Genomic DNA, 15,545 nt, shown 5'->3' on the forward strand with positions numbered 1-15,545 from the left:
ACGTGAAGAGACGATGAGGGCTAGCAGTACTCGATGTCTTGGATTTGAGGTCGTTCCTTTTTAATCGCTCACTTGGAATCTGAAGGCTTGATTGTTGGACCACAATCTTGCAACGAGAAAACGAATGAAACTGGTGAACATGCCTGTCAACAATTTGAACTTCCCGTGATAGTTCTGACATCTAACTCATCCGTTCTTGCCTCCTACCATGTCAGAAACGCCTCTCTGATGCATATGAGTAATGGATATCATGTAAATGCCTGCTGAAATAAAAAGAAGACCGCTGGAGGATGTGCAACCAACCCATGTGACAGTGTAAAACGTAAACAAAAGAGCCGCCAACCTGATCACTGTCTCAGATCTCATGATTCCTCTTCTCCTCCAACTCGAGCTCTTTCATGTATTTGACGAAAGTCTTCTTGTGTATCTGCGAACACTATCAGTAACAGCAGAGCAAACACAGCGGGAGAATACTTACCAAACCAGCATACTTGCCGTCCCTGAGAACGCAAATATACCTCAATCCTAGCTTGACAAAACACTCGTATACCAGATCCATCGGCGAGTGAACATCGAGTGAGATGGGCGCAGGATCAATGTACGGTGTAAAGTCACTAGGGTCGTGTTGAAGGTTCTCACCATCGTCGCTCGATGCTTGAGGTTCTCGCCCAGCTGCCCAGTCGACTTGCGGGGACATCAAACAGAGCGTGTTCTCTTCGTTGTCAAGTTTGTCAAGAGCAAACTCCAGATCAGGTGCGGGGATCAAGCCAACCAACACACCGTGTTTGACGATGGGTACACCGCCATCGAGTTCGCCGGCCATCTGGAGTAGTTGCTGCATGACACGTAGTTCGGTTGCTGGGATGAGGGACTCTTCAGAGATGTCGATGATGCGGTCTAGTCGTACACGTGGTGTGATGTCACCGAGCTCGGATGTGAAGATCGGGCGGACTTTATTATCAAGGAAGGGATAGGAGTTCATATCGGTAAGGAGATCGTAGATGCTGAGTGGTTCGATGGCATCAGCAGTCCATTTGGCGACCAAGATGCCGAGCGAAAAGGGCAGGACGTGATCGAGACTGCCAGTCAATTCGAAGAGGATAACGGCGAGCGTAATCGTCAATCGAGTGACACCCGTCATTGTTGCACCGGCGGCAACGAGAGCATACACACCTGGGACCACGCATGATCCAGGTGGACCCTCGGGTACGCATTCGCCAAACACACCGAGGTTCGAGAAGCGGAGAGCGAAGAGCTGGACAGAGTGACCGATGAAGCGTCCCGCCAAGCCACCGACGACCATAGAAGGCACGTAGATACCGGCAGGTACTTTGATACCAAAGGTGATTACAGTAAGGCCAGCCTTGATGACGAAAGCAAGGAACAGGACCCAGAGCACCGAGGGAATGTGTTCTTTTGTCGGACATAAGCCATCTCCAGATTCGGTGTAGGTATCACAAGGGCTGGCCAGCTCGAACAGCAGCTCAGTCACCGGAAGCTTAGTGTAGCGGTTCCAGAAACTAATCAGACCAGTGACAAGCGCTACAAGGAACACCTCGAGGAGAGGGTGCTTCTTGATTATTGGAATGCGTCGGAATGTCCGGGCCCAGATGCGCGAAGCCTTGATGAATAGAGCGCCTAGAACACCACCAACAGCGCCGGTGAAGACGAACGTGGCAAGCTCGAAGAACTTCCAGTCAAGGTGGTAGCGAACTTCGAACAGCACAATCTTCTTGGTGCCGTAAGGATCCAAGAACTTGAGCGATAATGCAGCAGCCTATTCATGTTAGTCGATGTTGTGATACGTGAACTCGGTACTTACAATGCAGCAGAAGAACGTCCTGAACAGTGTTTTCGAGGGGAAGTAGTAGCTCACTTCCTCCAGACTGAACAGCACGCCACCAATCGGAGCTCCAAAGGCGACAGCTACACCACTTGCAGCACTAGCGCTCAAGATCTCCCTGCGTTTGCCATCGTTGTTGCTGTATTTGGAAAAGATACGGCATGCAATGTTCCCGATACATGTGGCTACGTGCACGTATCTATCCATGTCAGCTAAGATCGTAACATGTAGCCTCAAACACTTACGGCCCTTCTTTACCAAGGCTCAAGCCAGATGCCACACTAAGAATCAGGGCAACGGTCTTGATGATGAGCGTGCGTAACCCGAGGTATCCGTGAAGCACGAAACCGCTCAAAATGACCTTGACTTCTGCGACTCCGCTGCCAGCAGCAGAGTAGTAGACCATGGGTGGTCGAAGTTGGGCTTCGTTGATCTTTGTCTGAGGGCTCGTGATATGCTTGTGATCTTCGTCTTCGTTGTCGTCTGAGTATCGCAGCACTTCTGCTCCTAGGTTCTCGTCAAGCGTAGAAAGAGAAATGGCTGAAGGGATCACGGTCTTGGTCGTGAGCGTCAGCAGACAAGATGCCATGGACAGCAAAACGACAGAGACGACGTAGAAGCCGAATTGCGTGTGCACGACATCAAGTCTGTCGCTGCGGACCACTTTCGACCAGTGTACCCAGTCCTTGCATATCGACGCTCCGTCGCAACAGATTTTACGGCTCATGTTCCATCTCTTGGTACAGTAACCCTGCTTCAAGTCGAAGATGGTGCTTTCAGTAGTGTTGACGAAATAGGCACATATGGCAGTGAGCACACCAATAAGGGCCACCAGGACCCAGCCCTGCGCACCGTCGAACCACGCTGCCAAACGTCCTCTGATGTCTTTCCGGCTCCTAAGTGCCTTCACTCGATATGCGTCGGCAATGTTGTCATGCACCCAGTCCGTCGATGTGAACTGATCGTACCAGACTCGGTTATCCTGCCAGAGGGATGTTTTGGCGGAAGGTGTGCTCTCGTCCAGCCCCGCTCTGCGCTCGCCCAAAGCATTCACCAACCGCTGACTGAAAGAGTGACTGGAGGACCCCGTCCTGCTCTTCATGCGTGTGCCTGCAGGGAGCTGGCTGTTGTGCCGCTTTGTGCCCGGCCGAGGAGTGCCCGGCATACTCGCAGACACGCTCATGTATGATCTTGAGTTATGTGCATGGCCCAGCAACGCAGATCGCTCGGACACGCCGCTTCTGGTGAGGTCAGTGTCAGAGCCTCGCATCTGGCGCAGAGGGCGGTGGGCTATCGGCGACGTGGGTGTGGTGCTGCTGATTGTGTCGTCGCGCTCGCGCTGCTCGGCGGCATCGTCATCGTCATCGGCATGTACGGCATAATAGTCCTCGACACTATAGTAGGACCTCATGGACTTGGGCATGATGGGCGAAGGCGTACGTGCAAAGGAACAGGGGAGAGGAGGCTTTTTGTTATGACGGGGGCGCTCAAAGACATATCGCTGTCTCGGGGCAGCTACGAGGTCATCTGAAGGGGAGGGCGGTGTCATGGAGGGTCCTTAAGCTGGGCACTTGATCCACAAGTTATGGCCGCGGAGCTTTCTCGGCTGCCGTTCTGTTTCCAAAACGGCGATCAAGACGCGTTATCTCTGAGCTATCATGTTGCACATAGTAGACCTTAACTTTCTGACCCGTCAGACAACACATAGTTCATGAAATGCAGGAAGAAATCTTTGTCGGTGACCTGCGCCGAGGCTTGCATTGCCATATTGTCTCAGCGGTAAGCGCGTGTGACTTCGAGCAGAAGCACGCGGTGAAGAAGAGCAGTTTCAGGGTCCAGGACAGGGATTAACTCCAAAGACAGCAAGGCGCGTTTGAAATGAACGACCAATGACAGCTCAGCTTCATCGAGTACACCCCACTACCAGACCTCGTTTGCCGTCTACAGCTCCGGAGTAAATGAGCCGGAGGTAACAAACCGTCGTCGTGTTCGTCTGAAGTTTGTCCATCTGCGTTTTCCAGGAATTCTATACTCAGGGTCAATTCCTTACGTTCTACTCCGGGCATATCGAAAAAGATCAAGAGCAGACTCGATCGGACAGGCGGAGTGTATCTGACAGTTCCCAAGCCGGCACACCCTTGTGATACCTTTGACGACGCCCAGAGATTCTGTGTCGTATCGGATACTCAGTCGACATGGTGAGTGGCTGATCTTATGTCGGACTGCAGCAAGACATATCTAACGCTTCCTATAGCCCGCTGTATATGAACAGTTCTTCTTGTTTGGTGATTCTATCACCCAGGACTCGTTCGATCAACAGAGAGGATTTGGCTTCTCTGCAGCGCTCCAGGCTGGTATGTGATGCCATTTCTGCATTATCCACACGGTTCCCAAATTTCTCCGGCAACCTTGAGGCTCATCCGCAGGACCCTGCATGCTGACTGCTCCAGACTACATAAGACGACTTGACGTAGTCAACCGCGGCTTCAGGTCTGTCTTTTAGAATTCGAGAGTCGACGTATTACTGACCATTTGAAGCGGGTACAACACTCGCCAGGCACTCAGCGTACTACCCAGTATCATTCCGTCTCCAGAACAGGCCAAGATCCGCTTCTTGGTACGATAAGTTATCTGCAGTCGGTCCAATTTTGACTGACGACTCCAGACCGTCTTTTTTGGTGCCAACGATGCCTCACTTCCGAATGCTCCCAACAAGCAGCACATCCCTCTGGACGAGTACAAGGCCAATCTGGAGAAAATCGTCACTCATCCGCAGATTGTAGCCCACAACCCGCGCATAATTCTGATCGCTCCCCCGCCTATCAATGAGCATCTCTGGTGGCCTCGAGATCAAGAGAGCGGATACACTTCAGTCTCAAGAACGGCAGCCACCACCAAAGAGTATGCTGATGCAGTCGTCGGGCTAGGTGCTAAGCTTAACCTACCCGTTGTCAATCTATGGAAGGCATTTATGGCAAAGACGAATTTCCAGATTGGCGGATGGAAAGTTGGCGACCTTCTTCCAGGTTCGCTGGAGACAGCACAAAACGATGCCCTGGTCGAGTTGATGTACGATGGTAAGCATGTGTGATCCGATAGCCTTGAATGCTGCCGATACTGAATGAATACCCAGGCCTTCACTTCCATCCTGCAGGCTACGAGATCCTGTATCAAGAGGTGACAAAACTCATTGCTGAACTGTGGCCGGATCAGGTAGCAGAGAAGCTGCCAACAATTTTGCCCGGATGGAATGATGCCGCGGCATGGCAAGCTTGGGAGGCATCGAAGCCATCGCAATGATCAACTCATTTCATCTAGAAGTTGGATCGGCATTGATTAGACAAAATAGAGTGTGTTTGGCTTCAAAGATGCATCAAGTTCATGATTTCGGCGATAACCTTAGCCCCGCCCCACCACGAGCTAAGCTCTATGGCGTACCTGCCAACGAACCTCAGAAACAGACAACACCAAACAGCACTCGACAGACTCGCTACAATACCACACTGCCTCGATCCTCTTGGCTGCTCATTTTGCACCACCCACAGCACGTGTTGGTCGAAACGATCTAGACCCTCTGGCGCAAATCAATTGCGCCTAACTAGACTTGACACCTCTCGAGTCCCTAGTGGTCTTGTTTGATTCCAGAATCACGACACGTGGTTTGCAGCACACGAACTCTGCACTGCTTGCAGTACCTGCCAGCGAATACCTGTAGTCTACGCAATCACAACATTTGCTAAGCCATCTTCACATACGGCTTTCCCATTCGAACTACTGCAACGGAACACCTCGAACCGCAACCAACGGTACACCTAGGGATATATAACATCGGATGAGCTTTAGGGGAGGTGGAGAAGGTGGAGCTGTCGACCATAGGGAGGGGAACGAGCTGGTAGGGGAGCAACAACGGAAAGAGGGCTCTCTGCAGTGAACACCCCCACCAAGGGATGAGAGCCTGGAGGGAATGGATCCGGAAAGTGTAGCGTTCCAGCCTCGCGACGACTTCTGGCGGTTTCAAAGCGAGATGTTGCGAGTGCAACAAACTCAAGCTGAGTTGTCAGATCGCGTCACCCGCTTGGAACGAAAACAAGATGATGATTCCCGCCTAAAGAACGTCTGGGGAACATCTTCGCCATTTCCCTCCGTACTGGGTGGTACTCCGCAGCAAGGTGAGCTACGTGCTCTCAATCTCCTTACGTCCTATTGATCAAATGTCAGTTCCTCTACAACAGCCCACGGCTGAACACTTTTCCAATTTCGATGACGACCAGTCCAGTAACCTCATCGGTAACCTTCAACTTGACGCCGACGATGAGCCTCGACGAGTAGGAACGACGTCACGCGCCAACAGCGTTCGCTTTGACGAAACGGCGAATCACGGACACTGGGCGCACACCTCACGAACATCACTGGAGCTCTTACCCCGCTCTAGTAGTAGTCTCGGCGGACACGCTTTAAGTGAACGCAGCTACTCTCACAAGTCAGACGGAAGACAGAGTTCAGCTGGTCAGTCTGTTCACTCGGTCACATCAGGACGGGCCAACAGCCTCACAAGCTATGGTCCCACAACACTAGTAGAAGTTCCAGGGCTGGCACCTGGTCTGTTCATACTCGGCTCCGTTCCTTCCATTATACGTTGCTGGCTCAACACTAATTTCAAGCATGATACCCTACTGTATGCGGCTATTTGTACCGGCTCGCATACATCCTTCCTAGATTTGCATCTCATCGATCACCTGGGATTTCAGGACCAAATCACTCAGAACGATGATGGCACCAGGAAGATCAAGTTGACCGTCTATCTACCGGAAGCTGTGCCCGTCTCGGCGTCCGCTCAGTCTGACAGTCCCGCTCCTCAGCTTCCCTCAGTCACCGTTGACTTCACTATAGTGGATGAGTACGACAAGTCCAGGCCCAAGGCTATTCAGGTTGTCATTGGTAGCGACCTGCTTCGAGCTCACAATGCCGACGTGCTCTTCTCTACCAATCAATTGATGATATACGACGACGATCGCTGCAAGCTCCAGATTCCGCTCGTGCGACCGGAAGATGAGAACGCTTTCAAGTCTCTGTCTACTTCGCATGGAAGTCGCTACACCATCAAGCCAGGTTCGACATCAAAGAGCGCAGTGGTCGGTCCGCCAACACCAGTCGAACCGAGAGTGAAATTCATTGACTCAGCTCAGCCTGAAAGCACAGCTGTACACAAGCTTCATGACACCGGAACAGTCCTCAGTTCCGATGATGGCGATTCGAGCGGCCGTAGGAGCCTCGAGCAGCGCCCGCACCCCATATCGACCACGTTCAATCGGTCTGGGTCCAAAGACATGCAGCCGTCGAGTCCCACCGCTGTGACCCGGCCACTACCTGCCACGCTTAGCAGTTGGCGACGTGATACGAACGAGAAAGCCAGCAGCGGCTCGCTGGATTGGGCAAACGTGGGTAAAACTACTGCATCTCCATCCAGTCAGCAGCGGCGCGAGATCAAGGTGCTGAGACCCTCAAGGTCGTCTTCACGTACGTTCTCCTCCTCAACTACCGCAGCCGGGACCGGACAGTCGCGCTTCTTTGATGACGGAAAGAGGAAGGATGACGCCGAAGCAACGCGCGCACCTGCACCCTCCTTTAGCCGCACAGTGTTTGGCGAGAAAGAGGAGAATCGACCAGCCGTGACAAAACAGCGGTCTGCCAATCCAGTGGGCGGTGCATCTGCTTTCGCATGGCTCAAGAGCGGATCGAAATGAAAGTCGAGCTGTGTCGCCGGCATTCTCTCGTGTTGGTCCACGCAGGCACTACACAAATATTCTATAGCAGCGCTTCGACGCTAACAACAATAATGACATGACGTTGACTACTTTCTGCTCTCGTTCCACCCAGCAAGACACACGCAGCCTCACTGACCTATATGTAGGATGCCTCATGCATGCAGAGCACATCTAACGCACTTATAAACCTCTCTGGTGTATGTGGAAAATGCGTTGCCGTGACACGCCGACTGGTGCAAGGCTCTTCGTAACGGCAACGCGATGCAACTCAGCTGCAGCTTTCAGCATACACCCAAAGTGTCATAGATGTCAAGTGTCACACCAAGTGATGAGGCTCGTCATGACCTTGGCTAGACTACCACAGGCCTTCCATGGGTGCTCAGCCTTGCGGTGCTAAGCGAGGCTGCTAGTGTATCTGTCCCCTGCGGGCGGGCAAACTGGAGTGCTGTAATGGAGTGCGATTTCTTTTTCAAACTACACAGCCCTGCACGCCCTTTCCGCGCCGATTGCGCTTACCCCACGCAGACACCGCCTCCTGCCTCACTTTCCCTGTGAGCAGCTCGCCTTCCACTGGCGCCGTTACGCGTTGCACACCATACCGACTATCCTTTGCCCGCCTTGTCTGTCTTGGAGCTGTAGAGGCTCCGGGCAGGCCTCAGAGCTTCACAACGGCCTCCACCAAGAAACGGAAGACCGTGACCGCCGCGCAAACAAACACCTCGCAGACTGGGCAGCGCAAAACATCGCCGTCCTCGAATGAGGGCACGCCTGTGGCATCCTCTCGGACATCCCCGCACCCATCGACATCACCGCCGCCGCGCTTTCTGCCGCCCCACATGAAGGAGGCGGTCAAAGAAGCCTCGCAGGAGAACAGCACGCCCACTGTGCGGGGGGAGCACATAGCCACTGGCGCCAGCTCGCCCAGTGAGGCCTACGCAAACCTCACGCTCGAAAGCACCGACGGGCCCATGACGGACTCCTCGGAGCGCACGCGCGTGGGTTCTTCAGACCAAGGCCAGTGCCCTACCCACCGAGCCTCCTCGCCTGCCAAGCGCCTGCACTCAGATATGGACGAGGCAGGCAATATGGATGTCGACGCCCCAGCCACAAGCAGCTCTCGCCGGGGCAGCGGACAGTCGAGCCCACGGCCCACGAAGCCGCTCCCTGCTGTCACCTTGCAGCGCAGTGCCCGAGCAACGTCGGTGGAAATGGCAGACGCGCCCAACAACAGCGGCAGCCCCGAGACTGACCCAGCCAACGTGCCCAGCCTCGACGAACAGGTTGCTACGGTCATGGCTATGACGGGTTCTGACCTCCAGGAGGGCCAGGAGGGTTACGTCGTGTCTGAAGCTTGGCTGGAGCGAGTTTTTGCTCGAACTACAGAGGGAAAGAATAGGCCGCAGGAGTACAGCAAGGAGGCAACACAAGGCCCAATCGGACCAGTGGATAACTCAGGACTCGTGGACACGGAGGCTCTAAAGACTCCTTTGGTAGATCAGAGCGGTGCAGACTTTATACCCCTGTGCAAGGGACTAATGCTGCATCAAAATCTCGAGGTGCTGCCTGCAAAGGCCTGGGAGCTGGTCCTTCGTTGGTACGGGCTCAAGGAGGGCAGCCCTGTTATTCGACGTTATGTGCAGAACACCGTGCCCGACAAGAGCAGCACAAACCTGCTGTGGGAGCTCAATCCGCCTATTCTTACTGTTCGCAAGGTCCGCAAGGCTGCAGCGACGCCAACAGAAGAAGCCAAGCCTGCACAGCGCATCGTAGCTAGCAGGAGCGACGACTTCCAGAGATTTCTCGACGTTGCAAAGAAGGCGGCTGGTATTGACTTGAACAACAAGGTTCGTGTGTGGAGAATACTCACGACCGCATCCTCAGGCGAACCTCGGCCGAAGACGCAGCCGCAACCATCTGGCATGTTGACACCGGATGCTTCACCGCGTGGTGGATCTCCCGTTGCTGGCGAAGTGACGCAGCACATGTCGTTGATTATGGATACTGCGAGCTTCACAGGCTTAGCCAACGGCACCGAGCGCGAGCAGGTGACTGGAAAGGACGAGAAGGCTAACGAGGAGTCCAATCCATCGCTGACTCTCGACGCTGCTGGCCTTACACAAGACCAGGTCATTGTGCTTGAAGAGGCCGACGAGAAAGGCGAGTACTTTTCGGACACTGTTCCCGTCACGACCAAGTACAAGACTGCAGCACAGCTCAGAGAAGGCCTGAAAAGCGGCAACACTAGTGGCAGAAGCACACCTACAGGTGGCCCACTTACGCGAGGCAGGACGCGCAGCGGTAAGGTCCGCGGCCAAGTCGGACTGACGAATCTGGGCAACACTTGCTACATGAACTCGGCTCTTCAATGTTTGCGCAGCGTCGAAGAGCTCAGTCTGTACTTCCTCAACAATCAGTGGGAGAAAGAAGTCAACAAAGTCAACCCTATTGGCTACAAGGGACAGATCGCGAGCGTGTACGCGAACCTGGTCAACAGTATCTACAGCGTCAGTGCTTCATCGTCGTTCTCGCCCAAGCAATTCAAGCAGACTCTCGGTAGAGCCAACAGCCTGTTCAGTGGCTATGGGCAGCAAGACTCGCAGGAGTTTCTGAGTTGGCTCATCGATGCGCTCCACGAAGATCTCAACCGCATCATTACCAAGCCCTACAAAGAAAACCCAGATTCGGATGACAACACGTTCCGTGATCCAGAGGCGATGAAGCAGTTGGGCGAGATCTATCGATCTAACTATCGCGCGCGTAACGACTCCGTTTCAACAGATCTATTCAACGGTTTTTACAAGAACACTATGGTGTGCCCAGAGTGCGACAAGGTTAGCATCACGTTCGATCCGTACAGCCAGTTGACCTTGCAACTACCCATTGAGCATTCTTGGACACATACGATCACTTACGTGCCCCTGTACGGCAAACTGCAGCAGCTCGACGTTGATATCGATAAGAACGCTACCATCAAGACGCTGAAGGAGTACGTTGGCAAGCGATTCGGTGGCGTGAAGGCTAACCGCTTGATGGCTTCAGAAGTCTACAGCCACAAGTTCTATCGCCATTTGGACGATAACGCTACAATTTCGGAATGCAACATCACATCTCGCGACGACATATACTTCTACGAACTTGAGCATGCTCCCAGCAACTGGCCTGCTCCTAAGAAGAAGGCCAAATACAAGAGCTTCATGTCTCAATCTTCTGAAGAAGACATACCCAATTCGGCATCACCACTTCATGACAGAGTTATGATCCCCGTATTCCACAGGGGGCCTAACCCGTCCTCGTACAGGAGTCAGTCATATGCGATGGCACTGTGGCCGTTCCACATTATTGTGACTCGCGAGGAGGCGAAGGACTACGACGCGATACTGCGCAAAGTGCTTGCAAAGGTCGCACAGTCTACCACCCGCTCTATTCTTACGGAGCTTCGCGGCAACTCTTCTGATCAGTCTCGTCCTGGCTCAGACGTTGTTTTGACAACCGAAGAGGATGTACTGCCTAACGGAGATCCACGTGTCAAAGACGGCTCCATCGAGGGAGAGGATATGGTCGAGGTCACAATGACGGATGCGGAGACACCTATTGCTGAAACAGCAGGCCGTGTTGATGTTCCAGAAGTTCTCAAAGCTGACAGTTTCATCAATCCAGAGTTCAGGCAGCTCTTTGAGATGAAGTACACACGCAAGGGTAACGAATTCGTGCCGACTGGCTGGAACTCGATCGACCATCAGAAGGCATTGGATCCCATCTCGAAGCGGATACCGGTGCCTTCTGAGCGAGCAGACTCTGAGCCATCTTCCCGTGCGGGCAGCGAGTCGTCGAGCGAGGAGGATGGAGATTCACCTCAGTCGACTGCTGATACTGATGTCGACACCGAGGCTGCTATCGATCAAGCCAACGTCAGCAGTGACGAAGAGATGCCGTCTATCGAGCCTATGGAGCCCTCTGAGCCGCGGGGCGGTCGAGGCAAGAAGAAGAGCAAGAAGGCCAGGAAACATGAGCGGAAGCTGGAACGCATGCACAAGACTAACAAGAACTGGAAGAAGAAGGCTAGGGTACCAGAGCAGCCCATCTTCCCAGACGACCCTGAGGATGAGAACGATGGTCTGATCCGACTGGGAGAAGCTATTGTACTGGAGTGGAACCCCGAAACCTACGATGCGCTCTTCGGTGGTCTCAATGCAGAAGACTCTCGTGGCATGGATGCTTTGAAGACCATCGAGACATTCGATGACCCTGAGATTCAGGAAAAGAAAGCCAAGCGGATTGCTCGTAAGAAGAGCGGGATCACATTGGACGAATGTCTTACAGAGACGGCGAAGAGCGAGACGTTGTCCGAGGACAACCCATGGTACTGCAGCAACTGCAAAGAGATGCGTCGAGCCACCAAGACCCTCGATATCTGGACAGTACCCGATATCCTCATCATCCACCTGAAGCGCTTCAGTGGCTTCCGATCGTTTAGGGACAAGATTGACGATAAGGTTGACTTCCCGGTCGAAGGTCTAGATCTCAGCGGCAAGGTTGGATTCCCAGAGGACAAGAGCCTTGTATACGATCTGTTCGCGGTCGACAATCACTTTGGTGGTCTAGGAGGCGGTCACTACACGGCCACTGCTCAAAACTTCTTCGACAAGCAGTGGTACAACTACAATGGTATGCATCAGTCCTTGCGCATTATCATGGTTCATTATCAGTGCTAACAATGAACAGACTCCTCCGTAACGAAATCCTCAGGCCAGGAAGCTGTCACCAAGGCTGCTTACCTATTGTTCTATCGTCGCCGTTCTAGTACCCCTTTAGGCCCAGAGTCACTCCAGAAGATAGTTCAGAAGGATATCGAAGCCGGCTCTGATGAAGACTCTGAGGGTGAGAACCGATCTCGCTCACCGGCGGGAAACGGCTCGCGCCTCGGCGGCTCGTCCCGCAATGGATCGTCGAGAGCTGGCGCAGCAGGAGCGGGAGCCGGAGTCCTGCGCGGGGATGGCTCAGCCCTTTCGGCAGCCGCAACCCCTCAAGGGAGCCTAACAAGGAACGGAGCAGGAGTCGAGACTCTCGACGGACCTAGTCCACCATACTACTACGACGACGAGACATTCCACGAGGACGAAGGCTTCAGCGGTATCGATACTGAGGGAGGTGGTATGATGTACGGACCGCTTGCCCCTGCCTACATGCGTGACGAGCCGCAGTGGAGCTTTGATGCTCTTGGTGGCTCGACTCGCGGGAACGACTCAGACGACGCTTCTTCAAATGCACCAGCCTTGGGCTCAGATAACGGCGAGTCTCTCGCGGAGCGTATGATGGAAGACTTCGGTGACGACGAATTAAATACGCTACCTAGCGCCTCGACACCTCTGCGCTTCCAACCCATGTCCGGAGTTGAGGATGAGGAGGTCAAGGAGATTCATGTCGAGGCTGATTAGAGGTCGCCCAGCCAGTTTGTGAACGATATTCTACGAAGGCGGGGTACTCTTGAAGTTATCGTTGGCTACGCGTTGATGCATTCTAAGAAAGGGAAGGAAAGGTGTGAGAGACTGGTGGGTTATTTCTTCACGCATTGTCATGCTATGCATTAGACTAGACGATTGAACGATAGGACTGGAAGGACACCGGGCTGTAAATGATGAAGATGGGAAATGGGAAGCGGCGTTCGAGATGCATTGGTAGGCGTATACGCGCATGTAATCAAAAGTTTAGCTCGTCAGTCGGAGCCCGAACGATTGCTAGCTATGTTTACTAAGTCTAGGATCATGAGGTTTGCACACAAGACTTAGCGCTTGCCGTTTTGTCGTGCGCTGTTTCGTCATGCGAGGATGATTGCGATCTCAAGGCAAGAGAACCTCCCCGATATGACTTCATGCCAACTTCATCTCTACAACCCTCCTCTGTCCCCGTAATCCTTCTTCTACCTTGCTCGACGCTGCAATATCAGCTGCCTTCGATTTTGTCTTTGCGAATATCACTTCACTTCCCACTGGCGGCCTCGATCTCGACCGATGAGCAGGTCTCGCGGCACCACATTACTTCGAATTTATTCCTAGCCTCATGCTATGGATCTCTACATGCCTTGCTAGATTGACGATACTGTACCGCTCGGTCTCTGATCAACATCATTGGAAGTAAAGTAGGGAGGAGCCTGCTGCAAATTTGGCCTTGCGCAACGCCCTAGAGTCCTACCTTCACTTGAACTTCGACCCACATGCTATATAAGCTCCGCCCACTGGAAACCTTACACCTTCCCTCTGCTCCTTGACTTCTTCGCCTTCTAGACCAGCAACGCTATCTTTGATATGCGCCGAGCACTACTCTTCTGCCTCGGGCTGTTCGCCCTCTTGCTCCTCATCATCGCCCGCTTCGACTGTAGGGTGCCGTCGAATGTTATCATGGTCAACGATGCCTCCGCCGAGCAAATGCAAAAAGGAAGTGCTAGCACTCTCCAGGCCAGCATCGCGGACCCATGGCCTCTAGTCGTCAGGAACAACCAACGGCTTCGAGTAGTCAAGTACTGTTACCACAACCAGCAAATACGAGACACACTCCACTGCAAGGTCCAACACACTTTTCAACGTTGGGCTGCAAAGCTTGGGTACCCTGCCAGTGCACAGACGGGTCACAATCTCGGATGGGAAGAAGCCCATGACGGCAATGCGGACCCCTCTCAGCGTCGCGTCGAGTACTGTTACGACCATACGAACCTTGCTTGGAACCCTAGGGCGGACTGTGGCTCTCTTTTCATAAGCATCAATTATAAGGAAACCGATGGTGCCTATGCCACCACCCCATACGATGCACAAAGCAACGAGGCTAGTCGCTATTGGATAATGATGGCCCCTAACGCAGGAATCGACGCTATCACACACGAGGTGAGTCAAGGTACATATTCAGTCAAAATGCGACTAATTCGTTCACAGCTTGGACATGGTTCGTAGGAATTAGCAAATATCGGAGTAGTGTTTGGTATGGCCCACGAGGCGCAACGATACGATCGTAAGCTAGTTCGCCACATCACCTTGGCTTTTCTGATACGATTACAGGTGACAATCACGTTTTCTACCAGTGCCATAACCTCAAGGGCTACAACGACGCTCGAGCGAAGACCATGGCAGACGACTCTCACCTGACAGAAGCCGAAGCCCACAGGAAGCTTTGTGAAGAGGAAGCTTTCGCCCGCAGATACAACCTTGATAGTACGAAGTATTTGAAGAATCCTCGGGGTGGAACACCACACGACGAAGGTGCTTTCAACTTCGACTCCATCATGATCTAGCTCATTATCGTATTAAGGTCTAGATTCTGGAGATATGTGCCCTTTGATGGCAATATCGATGAGTTGAAGAAGTGGTACCCTTGGGTCGGTTGAGCTTCAAGCCAGATATGGTAGGCTGGCTGCTGATGTTGGGAAAGGAAACACACGTTGGAGAGATGAGCGGACTGGCAATCTGTTGTCAGCTCCACGGTGATCTTTAGAAACACGGATGGAAACAACGGTCAAGAAGTTCTCAGCCATAAGTCACGGGTTGGATTTGCGTTACCACTCGTCATCTTTGGTCACTTGAACAGTCACAAAATAGGTACAAGCATGAGCTGTTTGCCGGTCAGAGTGCTTACTCAGGTAAGATCACTACTGCCCTCCACACATTTCGCCTTTGCTCTTTACAAAGTGTGTAATCAAAGGTACAGCTCGTCAGCCGGAGCCATGACGATCTTAGCGACACAGATCCTGAATATATGGGTCGTGGTGATTGCGAGTAGCAATTTCCGTCCGCCGGTTATGCAGGATGCTACTTCCATTTTCGAGGATTGCTTGCGGGATCGAGAATCTCTTGGTTGAGCGTCAAGCTGTGTTTTCTCTGCTGCAAGGCAATGGCAACGGCTTTCGACCCACTACCTTCGAGGGCTACTTATATAACTGCGTTCAGGTAACG

General features: G+C 53.0%; 5 protein-coding genes across 5 annotated transcripts; 4 read left to right on the forward strand and 1 right to left on the reverse strand.

The window, feature by feature from the left end:
- Nucleotides 1-22: 22 nt before the first annotated feature.
- Nucleotides 23-3,376, reverse strand: BU25DRAFT_409194 (uncharacterized protein). The gene is made up of 4 exons (XM_033706002.1): nt 2,089-3,376; nt 1,823-2,042; nt 479-1,777; nt 23-427 (listed from the first exon to the last, which is right to left on the reverse strand). The coding sequence occupies exons 1-4, from the start codon at nt 3,264-3,266 to the stop codon at nt 356-358; spliced, it is 2,769 nt and encodes a 922-aa protein (XP_033563498.1). The 5' UTR covers nt 3,267-3,376; the 3' UTR covers nt 23-355.
- A 164-nt stretch (nt 3,377-3,540) lies between these two features.
- Nucleotides 3,541-5,174, forward strand: BU25DRAFT_438831 (SGNH hydrolase). The gene is made up of 6 exons (XM_033709082.1): nt 3,541-4,041; nt 4,098-4,197; nt 4,294-4,333; nt 4,382-4,460; nt 4,509-4,920; nt 4,977-5,174. The coding sequence occupies exons 1-6, from the start codon at nt 4,039-4,041 to the stop codon at nt 5,141-5,143; spliced, it is 801 nt and encodes a 266-aa protein (XP_033563499.1). The 5' UTR covers nt 3,541-4,038; the 3' UTR covers nt 5,144-5,174.
- A 148-nt stretch (nt 5,175-5,322) lies between these two features.
- Nucleotides 5,323-7,633, forward strand: BU25DRAFT_364399 (uncharacterized protein). Its single transcript, XM_033703789.1, has 2 exons — nt 5,323-6,012; nt 6,062-7,633. The coding sequence occupies exons 1-2, from the start codon at nt 5,808-5,810 to the stop codon at nt 7,585-7,587; spliced, it is 1,731 nt and encodes a 576-aa protein (XP_033563500.1). The 5' UTR covers nt 5,323-5,807; the 3' UTR covers nt 7,588-7,633.
- Nucleotides 7,634-8,097: 464 nt separating this feature from the next.
- On the forward strand, nt 8,098-13,284 carry BU25DRAFT_389378 (UCH-domain-containing protein). Its single transcript, XM_033704514.1, has 2 exons — nt 8,098-12,273; nt 12,331-13,284. The coding sequence occupies exons 1-2, from the start codon at nt 8,445-8,447 to the stop codon at nt 13,041-13,043; spliced, it is 4,542 nt and encodes a 1,513-aa protein (XP_033563501.1). The 5' UTR covers nt 8,098-8,444; the 3' UTR covers nt 13,044-13,284.
- A 626-nt stretch (nt 13,285-13,910) lies between these two features.
- Nucleotides 13,911-14,887, forward strand: BU25DRAFT_420177 (uncharacterized protein; the record flags this gene model as incomplete). Its single annotated transcript, XM_033707988.1, has 3 exons — nt 13,911-14,483; nt 14,550-14,607; nt 14,655-14,887. The coding sequence occupies 3 exons, from the start codon at nt 13,911-13,913 to the stop codon at nt 14,885-14,887; spliced, it is 864 nt and encodes a 287-aa protein (XP_033563502.1).
- Between the last annotated feature and the right edge of the window lie 658 nt (nt 14,888-15,545).

The sequence above is a fragment of the Macroventuria anomochaeta genome (genome assembly GCF_010093625.1).
Source record: "Macroventuria anomochaeta strain CBS 525.71 unplaced genomic scaffold BU25scaffold_10, whole genome shotgun sequence".
Classification (NCBI taxonomy): domain Eukaryota; kingdom Fungi; phylum Ascomycota; class Dothideomycetes; order Pleosporales; family Didymellaceae; genus Macroventuria; species Macroventuria anomochaeta.

Bases quoted from the DNA above. Each gene is read 5' to 3' on its own strand.
- BU25DRAFT_409194 (XM_033706002.1), bottom strand. From the start codon at position 3,266: ATGCCCAAGTCCATGAGGTCCTACTATAGTGTCGAGGACTATTATGCC. The intron at 1,778-1,822 runs GTAAGTACCGAG...TAACATGAATAG, and splicing joins GGACGTTCTTCTGCTGCATT to GCTGCTGCATTATCGCTCAA. The intron at 428-478 runs GTAAGTATTCTC...TAGTGTTCGCAG, and splicing joins ACGGCAAGTATGCTGGTTTG to ATACACAAGAAGACTTTCGT.
- BU25DRAFT_438831 (XM_033709082.1), top strand. The intron at 4,461-4,508 runs GTACGATAAGTT...TGACGACTCCAG, and splicing joins AGGCCAAGATCCGCTTCTTG to ACCGTCTTTTTTGGTGCCAA. The intron at 4,921-4,976 runs GTAAGCATGTGT...ATGAATACCCAG, and splicing joins GGTCGAGTTGATGTACGATG to GCCTTCACTTCCATCCTGCA.
- BU25DRAFT_364399 (XM_033703789.1), top strand. From the start codon at position 5,808: ATGGATCCGGAAAGTGTAGCGTTCCAGCCTCGCGACGACTTCTGGCGG. The intron at 6,013-6,061 runs GTGAGCTACGTG...ATCAAATGTCAG, and splicing joins GGGTGGTACTCCGCAGCAAG to TTCCTCTACAACAGCCCACG.
- BU25DRAFT_389378 (XM_033704514.1), top strand. From the start codon at position 8,445: ATGAAGGAGGCGGTCAAAGAAGCCTCGCAGGAGAACAGCACGCCCACT. The intron at 12,274-12,330 runs GTATGCATCAGT...AACAATGAACAG, and splicing joins GCAGTGGTACAACTACAATG to ACTCCTCCGTAACGAAATCC.